Source organism: Jaculus jaculus, chromosome 7 (assembly GCF_020740685.1).
Source record: "Jaculus jaculus isolate mJacJac1 chromosome 7, mJacJac1.mat.Y.cur, whole genome shotgun sequence".
Taxonomy (NCBI): Eukaryota; Metazoa; Chordata; class Mammalia; order Rodentia; family Dipodidae; genus Jaculus; species Jaculus jaculus.
Genome location: NC_059108.1, coordinates 1,427,254 through 1,446,135, shown reverse-complemented (window position 1 = coordinate 1,446,135; position 18,882 = coordinate 1,427,254). Strand labels below are relative to the sequence as shown.

The following is an 18,882-nucleotide window of genomic DNA, read 5'->3' as shown; positions in this document are numbered from 1 at the left end:
GTGAGCCTCTTAACTCAGCCTTTCAAGGGCTGGGATTATAAGCAAGAGCTAATAGGCCATCTTAGGTTGTTGACTTTCAAGAATGCTCTAGGGGGCTGAGGAGATGGCTCAATGGGTAAAATCGCTTGCTACACAAGCATAAGGACCTGATTTTAAACTCCAGCAACCATGTAAAATGTCGGGCATGGCCATGCATGCCTGTAACATCAGCTTTGAAGGGGGTAGAGACAGGAGGATTGCTAGAGCTCCCTAGCCAGCCAATCTAACTGAAAAATGGTAAACTCTGGGTTCAATGAGAGGTTAGATGAGAGACTGTGTCTCAGGGAAATAAGGCAGAAGAGGAATAGAGAAGGACACCGGACACCATCATCTGGCCTTTGCACAGGGTGCTCACATCTGCACATACACACACACATTAACACAAAGTTCAGGGCTAGAGAAATGTCTAGCTGGCTAAGAGTGCTTCCTATGCAAGCCTGAGGCCTACCTGAGGGGGCCTGAGAGACCCCTGACTTTCATCTCTAGCACACATGTCAACAGGCGCCCCCTGTCCTGTGGGGGGCAGAGTCTGAAGAATCCCTGAGGTTGGAGTGAATGGCAAGCTCCAGAATCAGTGAAGAGACTCCATTCCAAGGAAACAAGGGCATGAGCAATGGAGGGGGACACCCCACATTCTCTTCAGTCCTCTAGGGTTCCAGGGGCAACACATCTGTGCAAATGTACATATGCCATACCCATACATGTACATGCCTCATCACACTACTACATACACTCACATTCTCAAAAGAAAAAATCTTTTTGAAGTTCTAGAAGCTGAGCGTGGTGGTGCATGGCTTTAATCCAGGCACTCGAGAAGCAGAGGTAGGAGAATCATTGTTAGTTCCAGGTCAGCCTGAGCTAGAGTAAGACCCTACCTCAAAAATACAAAAATAAACAAACAAACAAAAAAAAAGGTTTTAGGGCTGGAGAGATGGTTTAGTGGTTAAGGGCCTTGCCTGCAAAGTCTAAGAAACCATGTTTGACTCTCCAGGTCCCACATAAGCCAGATGCATAAGGTCATGCAAACACACAAGGTTGCACATGCGCCCAAGGTAGTACATGCATCTGGGGTTCCACTGCAGTGGCTGGAGGCCCAGTGGGCCAGTTCTCTCTCTCTCAAAAAAAAAAAATTACAAAAAATGTTCTAGCCACAAGAAGTACAACTTTATGTAATAGTGACACACAGCCTTTGCAGGTAACCAACTTCAGGTAACCAAGTGGTCTCTGATGAGTAATGAAGCCAGCTCAGTGGAAGATAACTCATATCTGGTACTGGGAACCAAATTAGAATCCTATGAACAGGAAACTCAAGAGACTCCAGAGAGAAGCGCCCTCACCCTCGCTCTCTGGATAAGAAAAATGGGCTTACACACCAAAAACTGTGCCTATTCCCTTTAGCCTGCTGTTCTCACTCTTGGTTGGAGAACCTGTTTTATTTTACAGATGGCAGAGAAAACAGAAGAGACCGAAGATCCTTCAATACAACAAGAAAAGATGGCCAATGGCTCTCAATGAGATATACCACCTCTACCACAAGGGGGAATTGCAGAAGGAGCAGCGACATGAATACTACTCTCACTACTAGCCTGACAACCAGCTCCAGGAAGATAATGACAGACACTGGGCTCAATCAAATCCCATCAAAGCAGACATCCAGAGGCTAAAGAGAACTCAACACTAAATCACACTGCTAATAGATCTTCCATGGTTCAGGGAACATTGTGGAAGAGGGGATGGAAAGATTGTAAGAGCCACAGAGTGGGCAGGAATACCCTGAGGCACAGTCCCCAGCTACCCCACAGGGACTGACTGAGGCCTTCATGATTCCACAGTGAACACCATAACCTCACTGAGGAGGTCCCCCAAGGGAGATGGGAGAGGGGTAAGGGGATAAAAGAATATAACCTTTTATCAAATCAACTCAAAAATTCTAGGGCTGGAAAGATGACTCAGAGGTTAAGGCACCTGCTTACAAAACCTGATGGCCCAGGTTCAATTCCCCAGTACCTGTGTATAGCTAGATGCAGAGTGGCATGTGCATCTGGAGTTCGTTTGCAGTGGCCCTGGCACACCCCTTCTTTCTCTTTCTCTCTCAGCTTGCAAATAAATAATTTTTTTTTTAAAGTTCTAGCCAGAAGTGACGGCATACACCTTTAATCCCGGCATTTGGGAGGGCAAGATAGGAGGATTGTCATGAGTTCAAGGCCAGCCTGGGACTATAGAGTGAGGGACTAGAGTGAGCCCCTGCTTCAAAAACAAAACAAAAAAAGTTCTAGAAGGGCATGGTACCTCAGCAACAAAAAGAACCATAAATTTAGAAGCTGAGTGCCAGGCGCACGCCTTTAATCCCAGCACTCGGGAGGCAGAGGTAGGAAGATCGCTGTGAGTTCAAGGCCACCCTGAGACGACAGAGTGAATTCCAGGTCAGCCTGGACTAGTGTGAGACCCTACTACAAAAAACAACAACAACAACAACAAAAACGAAGCTGAGGAGATGGCTCCATGGTCAAAGGTGCTTGCTTGCAAAGCCTGTTGGCGTGCGTTCCACCCACATAAAGCTTGATGGGATGCACGTGTGTGCACACACATACACAGCTAAATAATTTAAAAGTAGGCCAACAGCTGGAGAGATGGCTTAGAGTCTAAGGTGCTTGCCTATGAAGCCTAAGGACCCAGGTTCAATTCCCCAGTACCTATGTAAGCCAGATGCACAAGGTGGCATGATTCTAGAGCTCATTTTCAGTGGCCCACCCATTCTGTCTCTGTCTCTTTCTTTCTCTTTCTTAAATAAATAAGTAAAATGAAATATTTTTTAAAAAATAAAATAGTGGTGTATGCCTTTAATCCCAGCACTTGGGAAGCAGAGGTGGGAGGGTTGCCATGAGTTCAAGGCCACCCTGAGACTACATAGTGAATTCCAGGTCAGCCTGAGCTAGAGTGAGACCATACCTCACAAAACCAAAATAAAATAAAATAAAAGTAAGTCAACCTACATAATTTGGTAGCACATGCTTATATTGGCAACAATGGGAGGCTGAGGCAGGAAAACAGAGCTTTAGGCCAGCCTGGACTCCACAGTGAGGTACTGTCTCAAAAACAAAACAAGACAAAAACAGGGCAATCAAAATGAGAAGGATGCAGTCTTCACGCAGAACGGACTTTCTTCCCTGTGGTGAGCATAGCCCTGTTTTGCCGTGTGTTCTTAGGAGAGACGGCAACTTCAGGCACTCCTATGAAACAAACCCAAGGACACTGGGCCTGTGCAGGACAGCCAAGCACACAAACTGTGAGTCATGTAAGTCCACAACTTCATGAAGACTTCACTGAGCACTCAAGAGTGAAAATGCATAGATAGCATCTTAAAAGATTCCACTTTTCTGCAACCCTGGAAGGAGTCCCAGGATCTTACTCTGAGACCCTTTGTTAAGCATTAGTTTGTGATCCCTGCTTTAAGAGGACTCTGGGGAGAGGTGCCTTTGTTATACTTTCAGCCCCTTCCTTACATTTGTCTCTGGCCCTCTGAGGTGAGGTGAGAAAAAAAAGGGAAAGCTGAATAAGTTTGTTTCACCAACCTTTCTGATAACTTCCAATGCATACCACCTTGGAATATACCAGGCCTTGCAAGGCAAAGGTCACAAGCCCATGACCATAAGCCCTTAGCGAGAAGAAAGAACCGAACACTGCAGTTTGAAAAATAAGAGAATCCCACAATTTTATTTCAAGATCACAGTTGAACAGAGGGCAACAGGAATAAATAAGGGAGGGAGCTGAGGCCCGGGGGTCAGGGTGGAGGCTCTATGTCTTGCAGCAGAACCCACAGTTTTCATTATGGCAGCACTTGCAGCAGAAAGTGCATATGGAGAGGTGGGTGTCTCGCCTTTTCAGCCTCTGGAACAAGGGCTGTGGGAAGGAAAGCAGAGTGAGGCCAGGCTTAGGCCGGGAAGGGCTGGGGGAGGGAAGGCAGGCGTCCCGTGGCTCTTACCGTCAAGCTAGCCTCAGCTTCAGATGTGCGCCGGGGCTGGAGCTCTGCAGGCTGCCCCATCTGTGGAAGCAGAAGGGGTATGAGGAGCGTAGAGCACCCAGCAGAGCTCTTGGCTTCCCCCCCCACCCCATCACCTTGTTCTTCCCCAAGGGGTTGGCAACCTCAGAATCCCCACTCCTGCCTTGCTTTTCCAGTCATTCCCTGAGCCTGTCACCTTCTCACTTTGTCACTGATACTCTCCTTTGGGACATCACCCTTGTTACTGGATGCCCATGCCACTCTGACAATCTGGTCAGCACATAGCAGTGACTTTTAGCATTACCCACTAGTGGTTTGGCCCACTTTGAAAGCCACAGAGCTTTCTCGGCACTTGTCGATGATCCCGCCCCCTCCCCTTGCTTCATGTTGCAGCACCAACTCCGCCAGCACTTCAGAAACCTGAGAGCCCCAGCTTGTCCCCTCACCTGGGTGATTGCTTGCTCTCCCAACTTCAAGACAGAAGTTCAGCTCTATTTTTTAGAAGACAGGGTCTCATGAAGCCCAGGCTGGCCTCACACTTGCTATATAGCCAAGGAGGATGAGCTTGAACTTCTGATATTCCTGCCTCCACCTCCCAAGTGCTGGGATTACAAATGTCAGCACACCCACCTGGGTACAGGATCAGTTTTCTTACAAAACACTCTTGCCTGACTGATATTCCCTAAACCTCATCTCTGCCCCTTCTCTTGTTATTCATAAAAAGCATTTAACAAATGCTGGAAACCTGTCACCACTCAGTGACACCAGAGCAGCCTAGAACATAGTCTTTGGTCTCCTCTCAGGACCATCCTTGTTCATTCAGTAGCTACCACTCTCATGAGCTCTTTAAGCTTGAGGGTCCCTTCCTGCCCTCAACAACCCCTTCCCAGGGCACAGGCTCTGCCCTGGCTGACCTGGGTTCTCACCTGTGGCTGGAGGCTGGCACCACTGGTCAGGCTGGCAATGAGCAGCAGTAGCAGGAGGCAAGTCGCCTGGATCTGAGAAGTTAGCGCCATTGTGCTACCTGTCTAGAGCTGCGGAGTCTAGAACTTGCTTTGGTGCCTGGGGACCAATTTCAGTGGCTTTTATGGGCCCTGCTGGAGGAGGCGGTGGTCTGAGCCCCCACCCATTTGCCCTGACTCATTTCCAAGAAGGTAACGGCGCCGAAAAGGCGGGATAGATAAGCGGGAACAGAGTTGTGTCACCCTCGGTGAGGGTGAGCAGAGGTGTGTCCAGGGGGTGGGGCAGACAGGGCCTGAGACACAGGCCTCTCACCAGCCACCAGGGGAGTCCTTTCCTTGAGTGTGATGTCACCCTGTTGACCTCAGAAAAATTCCCTTTGTTTCAGAGACTTCCATCCAGATCAGTTATTGGAAGCAGCTTTCATCACCCATGAGTGTTCCACACTGGGTTAGTCCCCTTGCTTTAGATCCACGTGCACAGGCATGGGGCACTGCAGCCAGATACCTGAAGTTCCCGTATGCAGTGGCTCTGATGTATGAATACTGTCTCATTACGGTCACTTTTTTGGGGTTTTCAAGGTAGGGTCTCATTCTAGATCAGGCTGACCTGGAGTTCACTATGTAGTCTCAGGGGAGCCGTGAACTCAAGAGATCCTCCTACCTCTGCCTCCCAAGTGCTGGGATTAAAGACACACGCCACCATGCCCAGCAAGGTCACTTTTTTTTTTAGTTTTTCCTTGTAGGGTCTTGCTGTGACCCAGGCTGACCTGGAATTCACTATGTAGTCTCAGAATGGCAATCCTACATCTACCTTCCAAGTGCTGGGATTGAGTGTGCCATCACACCCAGCCTATTTTAATAGTTTTTTATATTTATTTATTTGAGACAGAGACAGAATGGGCACACCAGGGTTTCTAGCCACTGCAAACGAACTCCAAGGATGCATGCACCACCTTGTTATCTGGCATATGTGGGACCTGGAGAATCGAACCTGGATCCTTAGGCTTCTCAGGCAAACTACTTAACTGCTGAGCCATCTCTCCAGCCCTATTTATGATAATTTTGTGAGACAAGATCTCACTCTAACCCAGGCTGACCTGCAACTCAATCTGTAGCCCCAGGGTGTGTAGCCAAACCAATACATTTTGTTTTCTGAGGGTTTCATTGTAGCCTAGGCTGACCTGGAATTCACTACATAGTCTCAGGGTGGCCTCAAACTCATGGCAGTCCTACCTCTGCCTTCCCAGTGCTGGGATTAAAGGTGTGTACCACCATGCCCAGCTTGGAGTCACTTTTTGACCACAAGGATGGCAGCACTTGAATGTATTTTATAGCTCAGCACACACATTGATTCACTCATTTTGTTTGCCAGCATATGTATTAACTCACTTTTATGTTAATGGGTTGGTGCCACATGGCCAGTTGCCTGCCCTGTCCTGGGCTCTGCTGTGTTTAGTCTAAGATGCCTTCTAGTCACTGACCTGAGAGGCCTGGCCCCACGATCTTCATCACCAAGTTTCCTGTCTCTCCACCACACCACTCCATGTTCAGCAATATCTTACCTTCACAACTGCCACAGTGGGAGTTTACACAGCAGACTAGTGCACACTACACATGCACACTTCCTCATGGTCGCCTGGGACACTGCTGATGGATAAACCAAGGCTGGTGCCTCCCTTCATTTCCACCTATTACTTGGATCATCTCTTGGTGCCCATGGCCCAGGATAGCCACAAACCTCCAGAGGCCCCTACACACTGTACCTGTTCTATGCCAGAGCCCTCCAGTGTTAACCCTGTCACTGAGCCTGGGGAATAATGCTGACAAGCAAAGAACATTTCCTTCTGCCCTTGTACTGTTGCCAAAAGCAACTTGAAGCCAGAGCAACAGCCAGTGCTGGCGTGACAAGAACTGCTCCCTCCAGACCCCTCATTTGCTATGTAGGACAGTTCTTCAATCAATGCATGTTCTCTCCAAGATGACTTTTAAGTGATGGGCGGGGTGGGGGGAGCTCTCAGAGGGCAGCAGTGGGGATGGAGGTTCAGCAACTGAACCAATGGGCAAGCCGAGATCCTAGGTGCGGGTGAGCGGTCTCCCTGGGGACACAGGTGAATCCCCCAGCCCTGCAGGGCATCTCTGTATCTCGGCTCAGGCCTGGTTTCATCATCAGCCAAGGGCAGGGGTCAGGCACAGGCGCCAGCGCAACGGTGTGCGGCGACAGGCTGCCGGGCCAAGCCCGGTTTCCTGGCCATCTGCCCTCCCTGGGGGTGGGGGGCTCAAGGCCAGCGCATTATTGGCTGGTGTAGAGGGAGGGTTTGAGCCTGAACATGGGGCTGACTAGGTGCCAGCCCTGTTCTTAAGAAACACTGACACTGGAGACCCCGGCCTCTCTAACAACACAGTGTATTCTTGACCCCAGCTCCTTACCTCATCTCCTGCCACCTGCACCCCAGAGCCTCAGCAGCGATACTTAGTCCTTCATCCATCCATCCATCTGGTACAGGATGGTAGGGACTGACAGCTAGCTATAGCGCAATAACTGAAGGGACCACAAAGAGTCCCCTGTGGTCCACATCCCTTCTATGTACCCAAGACAGACAGACACACAGACAAGGCGGGGGCCACATAGGGCCAGTTTATTGCAGTTAAATACCTCTCTCTCTATTTTTTTTTTGTCGTCCATTTTTCCATAAAGAAAATTAAAACACACACACACACACTCGCCCACGCGCGCACACACACATACCCAGAGGGGAGCAGGGATCCAGAAACGAGAGGGGTGGGGGATGTGGCCTCCCTGCATAGGTCCAGGCCCTGGGGAAGGCCCCCCAAAGTGCCCTCCTTCCCATAAGCACCCTGTCTCAGTACCTCTAGAGACCAAGGAGGCAGTGGGCAGTGGGGCCTCTGTCCTCCTCCCTCGTGCCTCCCAGTGAGCCCACAAGAAGAGCCAGGCCTGGTGAGGGCCGAGAAGGGAGACTGATGGACAGACGGGCAGGTGAGGAATCATTTCCGCACAGAGGAGGGCGGTGGGCAATGTTTCCACAGAAATGCATTATGTCTCCTCATTTTTGTTAAAAATCTACTATAAAAAAACGCAGCTGGGGGAGGGGCATCTGTCCCTCTCTGTGCTAAGGGCTGGGGGAAGGGCAGCAGGACCAGCGGCAGCTGCACTGTGGAGGCAGGGCTAGGCGGGCATCACTGCCGGGTGCTCTCGCCCACCATCTCCAGGTTGTGCTGCTGTAGCTGGGCTCGAAGCAGGGCATTCTCATTCTTCAGCTCCTCAATCTGCAGATGCAACAGGGGACAGGTGACCAGGGGCTGGCCCTTGACGTCTTGGGGTTCCTGGGGTCCCCACTGGGCCACAGGCTGGCACCCACCTGCTGCCTTAGGAGCTCATTGTCCATCTGCAGCCGCTCAGCCTCCTTGAAGGTTTCCTGCATGCGCTGGTTGGTCTGGCGTAGCTCCCGGATGTAATCACAGGCCTTCGACAGGATGCCCCCTTTACTCTGGGACAGAGGTGAGGCAAGAGTCAGGGGCACTGCCTACCAGCTGGTCCCAGGACAGCTCCTATGCCTAGTGTCAGCCAGACTTTCTGGAAGGGGTCAGGAGCCTGGGCCTGGGCAGAAGTATAAGGTAAGGTGCCCTAACCCCACAGGGGGACAGGGAACACTCACCGCTCCCGTTTTACTGTTGTCTGCATTACAATCTGGAATGATTTTTGAAAGCTGGACGATCCAGTTGTTGATCTTATCCCTCCGCCTCCGCTCCACTGTGGGAGAAGCGACGGTTACATGGACAGGCTCACTTGCATGACTAGCAAGGGTCCCAACTGACCACAAGCAGTCACCAACCTGTGGGCTATATTGCTTCACAACCAAGTCCTAAGCCTCCAGCACCATGCTGTCAGAGTAGACACCAAAAGTGACTGGCTGCAGGCTCATCTCACAGCCTAGCCTAGGACACTTTTTCTGCACAGGTCCCCATGGGTTCTGGCTCCATAGTCTTGCTCTTCTCTTCAACAACATCTAACCATGTCTCACCCCTGCTTAAAATCTTCCAGAGTCCTGGCAAATCTAAGCCCTCCAGACTCTCCAGCAGCCTCTTAGAGGCCTGTGCTCTATAGATGTCACCTCATTTAAAAGGTGAACCCTGCACTTGGAAGGCCAAATAGTACAGATTACTGAAGAATTCACTTGCAAAATCCAGACTTGTGATTTCATTTTGTAAAACTCTACAATCTCAATCAGTGGAGCTGAGTGACAACTGTCCCTGTAGATGGGGCATGTGTTGTCCCTCTGAGGCCGCCTGCCTGTTTCAGGGCCTTGTTAAAGCAAGGCTGCCCAAACCTTCACTAGCTCCCAAGCCCAGAAGCACTTTGGGTTGGGGGGGAGAGCACAGAAGATCTGGGCACTCTATCCTCCTGCCAAAAGGGCCTAAGGTCTGTGGGGAGATGGGGCCTATAGTTTGACAAGATGGAGAGAGGGTACAGGAGCATCTTTAAACATTTATCTGCGTGTGCACCATGTGTGTGTGTGTGCATGGTATGCACATACACTCGTGTATATGTACCCATGTGTGTGTATGCATGTGCACCTGTGTGTGTATATGCATGTGCACCCATGTGTTTATATACCCGTGCGTATGTGTGTGTGCGTATGCATGTGCACCCATGTGTTTATATACACGTGTGTATGTGTGTATGCGTATGCATGTGCACCCACGTGTTTATGTATCCGTGTGTGTGTGTGCGTATGCATGTGCACCCATGTGTGTATATGTATGAGTGTGCCAGGGTCTCTTGCTGCAAACAAATGCCAGATGCATGTGCCAATTTTGGTGTCCAGCTTTACAAGGGTACTGGGGAATTTAACCCAGGCTGGTAGGCTTTGAAGCAAGCACCTTTAAATGCCTGGCCAAAAGGAGCATTTCTTAAAGGCGGAGCAGTGGGGACAAGAAACAGAGAGGCTCTGGGAGAGGGAGGAAGGAGATGGGCAAGGGAGCACACCTTTCTTCTCACTCTAGCTTAGTACCTCCCCAGCCCTGCCAGTCCTTCAAGGAAGCTGACGGTTCAGCAGAGCCCATAGCCATCTCTCAGTGTGTCTACCCCAGGCTCTTCCCACTCTGGCCAAAGTGGTTTCTCTCTCTAAGGATTATTCCCTCCCACTCCTCAGCCTTCACAGCTCTTTGACCTCTTGCTCTCCAGACCTCCCAACACCTTGGCTGAGAACCATGGCCAATCCAGGACCATGCTGGCTTCTGCAAGGAATAAGATACATCTCCATCAAGCTCAGGGACAACTCAGTACCCTGTCACTATCATGGTGAGTGGATCCTGCCATCAAAGATGGGAACTTGGTAGCTAAAACCAGGAATAAAGCCAAGTCTATCCTGGGCCCACAGCACTGGCCACTATGTCTTACAGAGTGCTCAAGCCCAGAGGCTTTACAGTGGCTCCACCACTCTGTCCACCTTCTTAGGTCTGGACATTGACATCTAAAACCACATCTCATAGGTGTGCCTTATTTCAAGCTATTAGGGGCAGAAGTCAGGTACATGGCATAGTTCCTCCACTCTGCAAAATACAGTGTGTGGAGGACGTTCTACATGGCTGGAGCCCTCTCAAGCCGGCTCTGTCCTAATGGCATCCACTGCATTTGCTACATGACCTTTGTATGAAGTATCCAGGGAACGTGGATGAAGGAAAATGTGACGCTTTCTGCAGGGGCTAGGGATGGAATGAACCTTAAGATAGACATAGGAAGAATTTGGATCTCTAAAAGGGAATGCAGGCGATGGATGTCAAGAACCCACTGAGAGATGGGACGAGGCTGCACAAATAGACTGTGCACAAGCATGGCCAGGCCTGTGGTATGGAAGATCATCAGGGCACATCTGAGTGGCACAAGGCCAAAGCTAGTGACTCCACAGAGCTTCAGTTATACCACCCCAGACCTAAACACATCCCACAGCACAGCCTGCCAGGAGCAAAGTGAAAGACAGACATACATATCAATAACCTGGAGACATCAGCATGCCTCTCACCGAGGGAACAAATAAACTAGAGCAGCAAGTCCCAACACTCCTATCCAAGTTAGTTTTCCCGATTAGAGGGGACCACCTACAGTGGCAGACACTGCCTGGGTCCAGCACACCTTCACTGAGCTAGACCAAATGCACAGCCTGAGGTGAGGCTCACACTTCCCACACCCACATGCAAGAACAGAAACTAGCTGGGCGTGGTGGCACATGCCTTTAATCCCAGCACTTAGGAGGCAGAGGTAGGAGGATTGCCGTGAGTTCGAGGCCACCCTGAGACTACATAGTGAATTCTGGGTCAGCCTGGGCCAGAGTGAGACCCTACCTTGAACCCCACCCCCAAAAAAAAGCTGGGTATGATAGCACACGCCTTTAATCCCAGCACTTGGGAGGCAGAAGAAGGGCGATATCCATGAGTTCAGGGCCACCCTCAGACTATATCAGCCTGGACTACAGCAAGTCCTACCTCCAGGAAAAAAAAAGAAAGGAAAGGCTGGACACAGAGCTCAGTGGCAGAACACTTGCTTAGCATGCTCTAGCCTAGGTTCAATGCCCAGAAGTGCAAAAGATGGAAACAAAACAGCACCCAGAGCAAATGAACTCACAGAAAGTGAAAGGATTCAAAGTAACAATGGCAGTGAAAATCAGAAAAAGCAATTCAACCTGGCGCTGCTCAGTCAGGTTATAAAGATCTGGACTTCTGGCACCAGTGGTCTAAAACTACCATGGCAAAAACCAGATGACCCACACACGGCAGTTCACTGGCACTCTGACCCCTTGTGACACAAGTGCTTCGACGCCCCCCCCCAGGCCCTGCAGAGTAAGAGCCAAGGTGACAGAAAGAGAAACTGAAGGACGTGCACTTAGCACATACTCCTGAGGCAAGTCAAAGGCTGAAGAAAGTGGCTCTGCCTCGGTCCTGGAAGCCAGGGACTGACGGCCTCTGCTACCCAGGAAAGAAGTGTGCACTACGCCCAAGACGGCAAGAGGCAACTCACCTTTCTCTAAGTCACAGACCCTTCTCAAAGAAAGAAATGATGGACAGCTATAGCAGGGGGTGAGTTCTGGGACTATGACCAACTAGAGTTCCTGAGGGCCTCCGAGGGTGTACTTTTCAGGAAGATGGAAAGGAATCTAGACCTTAAGAAACACCCACAATGAAAGCTGTTTCCCAAGCATGCCTCACGGGAGGCACTGTGGGAAAGGGAATCCTGGGCCTCCCCTCTGATCCAATCAATTGTTCAGGAAAAACCCTGAAGATCTTGATTGTTAAGAAACCTCATAGAGGGCTGGAGAGATGGCTTAGTGGTTAAGTGCTTGCCTGTGAAGCCTAAGGACCCCAGTTCGAGGCTCAATTCCCCAGGACCCACATTAGCCAGATGCACAAGGGGGCACACGCGTCTGGAGTTCATTTGCAGTGACTGGAGGCCCTGGCGCACCCATTCTCTCTCTCTCCCTCTTTCTGTCTGTCTGCCAAGCTCAAATAAATAAAATGATTAAAATATTTAAAAAAAAAACCTCGTAGAAAAAGTTGGGAGGTTTTGCTCTGCGGAACAGGAGGGGATGCAGAAACAAAGACGGCAGAAGAATCACAGTAGAATAAGAAGGGACATTCCCAAAAGGGCAGCAAGAGGCAGGTTAAATGCTTGCCACTCACACAGGAAAGGAAGCCAGTGGATTTGGCAATGAGGGCGTCATTGGTGACCTTCAATGGAACAGATCTGGTATGGCCAGATTGCCAAAGGACCAGGAGGGCAGACAGATGGTGGATCAAATCTTCTGCAAGTTAAGAGCTGGCTAACCAGTTATAGCTGGAGGGCAAGAATGTGAAAAACATTCAAGATGGCTTTAAGAAGGATGAGTCCAGGAGAGACAGAGTGAGTAGGTGGGAGGTAGCTAGACATCACCATGGCCAGCTCAAGGGCAGTGTTCTTAGCACAGTGTGCGCTGTCCGTAGCCTTGCATGCCTCTATTCACACATGGTCACTGGGATCCTTGGGGGGTGGGGGGAGGACTAACACATCACCACTAACACCTGCTAGCTGAGATCCTTGGGGAGAATAGCACACCTCCACTCATGAATGCTCACAGAGAACCCGGAGGGGGGGGGGGTAGCACATCACCACTCACACGTGCTCACTGGGATCCTTTGGGGGGAGGTCACGAATGCTCACAGGGAATCTGGTGGAGTGGGTAGCACATCACCTCTCACACATGCTCACTGGAAACCTGGGGGTTTGTGTTACTGTCATTTTACATTCTATGACACAGGTACAGAGACTAAAAACCAGCATGGGGCAGGTGGAGGAACTGTGACAGCGTAGTAGCTCACTGGAGGCTCCTCCACTTCCACATTGCCCTCAAGCTGACCTCAGTATTAGCCCTGATCCTGCAGCTCTGGAGTATTCTCTGCATGCTCTCCCTTCACAACCTGCCTATTCTGGCTGGCTTCTCCCTGCTGTTGCCTGTGACTTCTAAGCCACAGGTTTCCCACCATCTTCCCATTCAACCTCCACATAAAGACCCTAAGCTGGCCTCCCATCACAGCAGACTACACTTACAGGGCCAGGCCAAGCACCCTCGGAGGACCTTTTCAGAGACCCAATGTGAGCTGGCCTGGCAGACCTCAGCTCAACTTTTTGGCTTTCCTCTTTCCCTTTCCAAGGGCAGCTCGGGCCGGGGCATGTGCCGTGTTCCTCCCATATCCACATCTACACAGCTCGGGCCAGGGCATGTGCCATGTTCCTCCCAGATCCACGTCTATGCTGCTCGGGCCGGGGCATGTGCCGTGTTCCTCCCAGATCCACGTCTATGCTGCTCGGGCCTGGGCATGTGCCGTGTTCCTCCCAGATCCACGTCTATGCTGCTCGGGCCAGGGCATGTGCCGTGTTCCTCCCAGATCCACGTCTATGCTGCTCGGGCCTGGGCATGTGCCATGTTCCTCCCAGATCCACGTCTATGCTGCTCGGGCCGGGGCATGTGCCGTGTTCCTCCCAGATCCACGTCTATGCTGCTCGGGCCTGGGCATGTGCCGTGTTCCTCCCAGATCCACGTCTATGCTGCTCGGGCCTGGGCATGTGCCGTGTTCCTCCCAGATCCACGTCTATGCTGCTCGGGCCAGGGCATGTGCCGTGTTCCTCCCAGATCCACGTCTATGCTGCTCGGGCCAGGGCATGTGCCGTGTTCCTCCAGATCCAGGTCTATGCTGCTCGGGCCTGGGCATGTGCCGTGTTCCTCCCAGATCCATGTCTATGCTGCTCGGGCCAGGGCATGTGCCGTGTTCCTCCCAGATCCACGTCTATGCTGCTCGGGCCAGGGCATGTGCCGTGTTCCTCCAGATCCAGGTCTATGCTGCTCGGGCCTGGGCATGTGCCGTGTTCCTCCCAGATCCACGTCTACGCTGCTCGGGCCTGGGCATGTGCCGTGTTCCTCCCAGATCCACGTCTACGCTGCTCGGGCCTGGGCATGTGCCGTGTTCCTCCAGATCCACGTCTACACAGCTTGGGCCTGGGCATGTGCCGTGTTCCTCCAGATCCACGTCTACGCTGCTCAGGCCTGGGCATGTGCCGTGTTCCTCCCAGATCCACGTCTACGCTGCTCGGGCCTGGGCATGTGCCGTGTTTCTCCCAGCTCCACGTCTATGCTGCTCGGGCCTGGGCATGTGCCGTGTTCCTCCCAGATCCACGTCTACGCTGCTCGGGCCTGGGCATGTGCCGTGTTCCTCCAGATCCAGGTCTATGCTGCTCGGGCCTGGGCATGTGCCGTGTTCCTCCCAGATGCATGCACAAGAAGTCAGTTCCCTAAGGTCCTTTTAGGTCTCCGCTCAAACTGTGCCACTTGAGAGGCTTTCTGAGCATAGGGCCACCATTCCTGGTTCTATCTCACTTTCTCTCCTGGTGTCCTAGCATGCTCCCTAAGGGCACATGGCAGCTGTGTGTCAACTGGCTACCAGCACCGTGAAGGCAATAGGAGCCCAGGCAGAATTTCTTGTTATACTCTGTATCTAAGGCCTAGAAAGGGGCTGGCATGGATATTTACATATTGGACAAAGCGTGAGCTGCTTAAAACAGCAGGCGAGGGATGGAGAGATGGCTTAGCAGTTAAGGTGCTTGCCTGTGTGAAGCCTGAGGACCTGTGTTTGACTCTCCAGGCCGCATGTAAGCCAGACACAAGCACACAAGGTGACACATGCGCACAAGGTGGCACGTGTGTCTGGAGTTTGAGTACAATTGTTGAAGGTCCTGGCACACCGATTCTCCCCCCCCCCTGCCCACTTTAACTCACTCTCAAAAACAAAAAAAACAAAAACAAAAACAAAAAACAGCAGACCAGAACCCCCATCCTACATCCAAATACCTTCAGGTGTTCCCAAAGTAACCACATACAACCTGCCTTAAGCAAACAGCACCCCAGAAGCAACCTGACTCCTTCTAGCCTGTGCCCCTCTTTACCTGATAGGCTCCCAGGGCAAGCTTCCGGAGATAACATCACCTCAGCCCTTGTGCACTGCCTCAGCCACAAGCCCTCCCTCCTCAGGACAGACTGCAGACCTGGCACAGGGCCTGCGATCCCAGGGTCAGTAAATATTGGTCAAATGGTGGCTGTTTGGGTGTCAGTGGTGCCTTGCCTGGCAGGCTACTATGTACACTGCAATAGTGACCGATAAGACAGGAAAACTAGTGAGCAGTGTTGAGGATGCTATGACCTCAGCTGGCCAGAAGTACCACTTTCTGCAACTTCCTCCTCACATGCACTGCCCAGGCGACCGTGGGACGGACAGTTTTTTGTGACCTGGTCTGCCACACAGCAAAGCAGTTCAGAAAAGCCAGAACAAGTCAGTTTCTAACAGGAGCGTTAGACTGACCTGTGAATGTCAAGTCTACCCTATCAGATGTTGGCCATTAATTCAAGTCATGAGCAGGGCATGGCAAAGCATATGGCCAGTCCTTCCTGATCTCTACCATCCCTCACCATTAGCGCTGACTTTCTAGCATTCAACAGACACGTCCGCAAGCACCCAGGACACCAAGCAAAGGGCTCAAGCTGCCCGTATGCCTGTGACTCTCCAGGCAGCACTGAAGGGTTCTGGCCCAGGAGCTCCACCCTGTCCTCACCTTCATTGTGCTGAGCTCTCCTTCTCTCATCCCGGGGTGTTCTGGTTCCATCGATTTTTCTAGAACAGGAAGGGAAACAATGTACCCACATCATCTCAGATCTCTTTGTCCAAACACAGACTAAACAATCAGACTTGACAGTTATCTTTTACAAGGTAAATCCATGTGCAGAAAGAGACAAAATGTTCACTAGCACTTCAGAAACAAAACCCACACCTGCTATATAGTACCTGTGCACCTACTCAGCCAGACAACCCTCTCCTCCCATAACCAGGCCCTCCCAGTCTCCCCCTGCTCCTGGGATGAGGACCCCAGAACATACGGAGAATAGGGGTGTGTCCGGGGTGCAATCGTCCTCTGTGTCCCTGTCTGGAGCACATCCTGGGGTGTCATCATGACATAGAACTGTCCTATAGGGAACACAGGTTAGTACCAATATAGGGTGCATCAGAGAACTCTTAGGGGGCTTCTCTCACTGCCTACTCTGCCCCCCTTTCTTCCTGTTACCTCCGGCCTGCAAACTCTGGTCTGTGGTCTGTACGGACACAGCTGTGGTATCTCCCACACTGGATGCTGGGAAATAGGCAAACCGTGCCTCTCCGCTGACAGCCTCAGCTGCTGGGCTGCCACCATTGCTGAAGGGATTTTGGATTACAGCCTGGGGAGGACACACAGAGGACATCCTTAGCCAGCCCTCGTGTCCCACTCTTGTTCCTGGGCTTGATATTTACTGCATCATCTGAGGGGAGGAGCAGCCTGTTGTCTGTGTGTACCATGCGGTCCCATGTGTCTGACACTCGCCATGTCACTCCATCTTTTTAACCTAAGACTTTTCTCTGGGACATCTCCCCATAAAAAGACCTGCTTAAGGATTCACTGAGCAAAACATGAATCTGACCTCACACCACAGCCAAGAGGGCAGCATCTATGTGTGCCACCTGTCCCCCAGACCCCTGGTGGGGGGGACTCCCATCTCCATCCCCCTTCAGAAGTTGCTGGACACCTACCAGCGGGAAGGGTGCTGCGGGACCCGAGGGCACAGAGGCAGCGGTGGGGCCAGGGCGCTGGGCTGCCCCGTCCACACCCACCTGGGTCACAGCCTGCTGCCCCCCCGCGAAGGCAGCGGTGGACACGACGCTGACGGCGCCAGCCGCGTCGCCCTGGCCGTCCAGCTGACCATCAGTCACCTGGACTACGCGGTATGTCACCTGCAGGGGGCGGCAGAGCGACGAGACCAGCGCTGGCGCCAGGGCCGGGGCCAGGAGGTCCCAGCCACTTTCTCTCCCAGCCCGGCCGCCGCCGTACATATCTGCCCTACCTCCCGGCCTCCCTCCCCGGTTCAGTCCGGTCGGTCCCGCTGGGCTCCCAGCCCGCGGCCGACTCACCTGTCCTCCATTATTCTCTGTGCGGAACTGGTACTGGATGTTGTGGTCGCCGAACGCCGCCTGCTGGACGCTGGCGATGGCCACCGCCGTCTGCTCCTCTGCCCCGGGGCCGTCCCCGCCTGCGGTGGGAGCAGGGCGCGCTCAGCGGGCGGGCATGCACGCGGGATCCCAGCCGTCGTCCCCCACGCCCCGGCCCCGGCCCCGGCGTGGCCCGCAAGCAGCACTCACCTTCCTGCAGCTCGACGCCCTCCTCGGCCTCGGGTCCCTTGTCGTGGCTGCGGGGAGGGTAGAGGACGGGGGTTCAGGGCGGCCGGGCCCCTAGCCTGGGCGCAGGCCCCGCGTGCCGCCACGCGCAGGCCGGGCGAGCGATCCGCAGCCGCCGCCACCCGGGTCCCCTCCTCCCTCTCTCTCTCCCCCCGTCCGTCCCTCCGGCCTCCATTTTGAGCCGGGCCGGCGGCCGCTGGCGGAATCATGGCGGCCCCGGCGCGCAGGCCGAGAACCCGGGACGCTGGCGGGGGAAGGGAGGTCGTCCGGCCCGCGCTCGTCTTACCTGGCGGCGGCGGCGGCGGCGGTGGCCGAGGCAGCGGGATCCAGACCCGGGTCCAGCATGTCCATGGGGGGGTGGGGGCGGGGGGGGCGCGGGGCCCGGGGGAGGGAGGGGAGGGGAGGGAGGGAGGGAGGGAGGGGAGGGGGCGGGCGGGCGGCCGGGGGGGCCCGAGCCCGGCGCTCACGCCGCGCGGCAGGAGGGGACGGAGGAGACACGGGAGCCGCTCGCGCTGATCACGGGGACAAACAGTGGGGTCATGTGAGGAGGAGATGCCGCCGCCGCCGCTCCTGCAGCCGCCGCTCCTGTCGCCGCCGCCTCCGCCCGCCCGTCCTCCCGCCTGCCCGGGCTCCCGGCGGCGCGAGGCTCCGGGACGCCCCCCGCCCGCTGCACGCGGCCCTGGAGCCTCCTTCTCCGGGCAGCGGCCGCCGGCGCCGCGACTTTTTTTTTTTTAACACGGCCCTCCCCCCGGGGGGCGGCCGCCTCCCTCCTGGCTCTCCGGCTCGCGCGCCCGCCTGCCTCCCGCCCCGGGCCCCGTCCGGCGGCGGATCGTGGCTGCAGCCGCCGCCGCCGCTTTCTATTTTTTCCCCCTTTTTTTTTTTTTCCTCCTTCACTGGAGCAGCGCGCGCGCGGCGGCGGCGCGAGCCCGGGACGGACGGGCGGGCGGGCGCGCGCGGGGGGTGGGGGAGGGGAGCGCCGGGAGCGCGGCTGTCCGTCGCCGAGGGCCGGCGGGCGCGCGCCGCCTCGTGGAACGCGAGCCCGGCTGGAACGCTCGGGCCCCGGAGGTGGGACTCTTGAGTGGC

The 18,882-nt window shown here is 53.7% G+C and overlaps 2 protein-coding genes across 4 annotated transcripts; both read right to left on the bottom strand.

Annotated features, from left to right (window-relative positions):
* Positions 1-3,785: 3,785 nt before the first annotated feature.
* LOC101617318 (hepcidin antimicrobial peptide) lies at positions 3,786-5,386 on the bottom strand. The gene is made up of 3 exons (XM_004659798.2): positions 4,966-5,386; positions 4,022-4,081; positions 3,786-3,939 (listed from the first exon to the last, which is right to left on the bottom strand). Exons 1-3 carry the CDS (start codon positions 5,053-5,055, stop codon positions 3,835-3,837), a joined length of 255 nt encoding a protein of 84 aa, XP_004659855.1. The 5' UTR covers positions 5,056-5,386; the 3' UTR covers positions 3,786-3,834.
* A 2,225-nt stretch (positions 5,387-7,611) lies between these two features.
* Positions 7,612-18,155, bottom strand: Usf2 (upstream transcription factor 2, c-fos interacting). 3 transcript variants are annotated; one of them, XM_004659914.2, is made up of 10 exons: positions 18,086-18,155; positions 17,764-17,810; positions 17,536-17,654; positions 17,158-17,358; positions 16,658-16,808; positions 16,473-16,560; positions 16,151-16,209; positions 8,676-8,770; positions 8,379-8,507; positions 7,612-8,286 (listed from the first exon to the last, which is right to left on the bottom strand). In XM_004659914.2, exons 1-10 carry the CDS (start codon positions 18,148-18,150, stop codon positions 8,197-8,199), a joined length of 1,044 nt encoding a protein of 347 aa, XP_004659971.1. In that variant the 5' UTR covers positions 18,151-18,155; the 3' UTR covers positions 7,612-8,196. The 3 variants fall into 3 exon arrangements, with proteins under 3 accessions (XP_004659971.1, XP_045010324.1, XP_004659972.1); XM_045154389.1 differs by having other exon boundaries at positions 17,239-17,358; XM_004659915.2 differs by lacking the exon at positions 17,158-17,358.
* Positions 18,156-18,882: the final 727 nt, after the last annotated feature.

Excerpts from the sequence above, each read along its gene's own strand:
- LOC101617318 (XM_004659798.2), bottom strand. The coding sequence starts at position 5,055 with ATGGCGCTAACTTCTCAGATCCAGGCGACTTGCCTCCTGCTACTGCTG. Across the intron at positions 4,082-4,965 it reads GTGCCAGCCTCCAGCCACAG|ATGGGGCAGCCTGCAGAGCT; the intron begins GTGAGAACCCAG and ends CTGCTTCCACAG. Across the intron at positions 3,940-4,021 it reads AAGCTGAGGCTAGCTTGACG|CCCTTGTTCCAGAGGCTGAA; the intron begins GTAAGAGCCACG and ends TCCTTCCCACAG.
- Usf2 (XM_004659914.2), bottom strand. The coding sequence starts at position 18,150 with ATGGACATGCTGGACCCGGGTCTGGATCCCGCTGCCTCGGCCACCGCC. Across the intron at positions 17,655-17,763 it reads GGGCGTCGAGCTGCAGGAAG|GCGGGGACGGCCCCGGGGCA; the intron begins GTGAGTGCTGCT and ends CTCCCACCGCAG. Across the intron at positions 16,809-17,157 it reads CCGCAGCACCCTTCCCGCTG|GCTGTAATCCAAAATCCCTT; the intron begins GTAGGTGTCCAG and ends TGTCCTCCCCAG.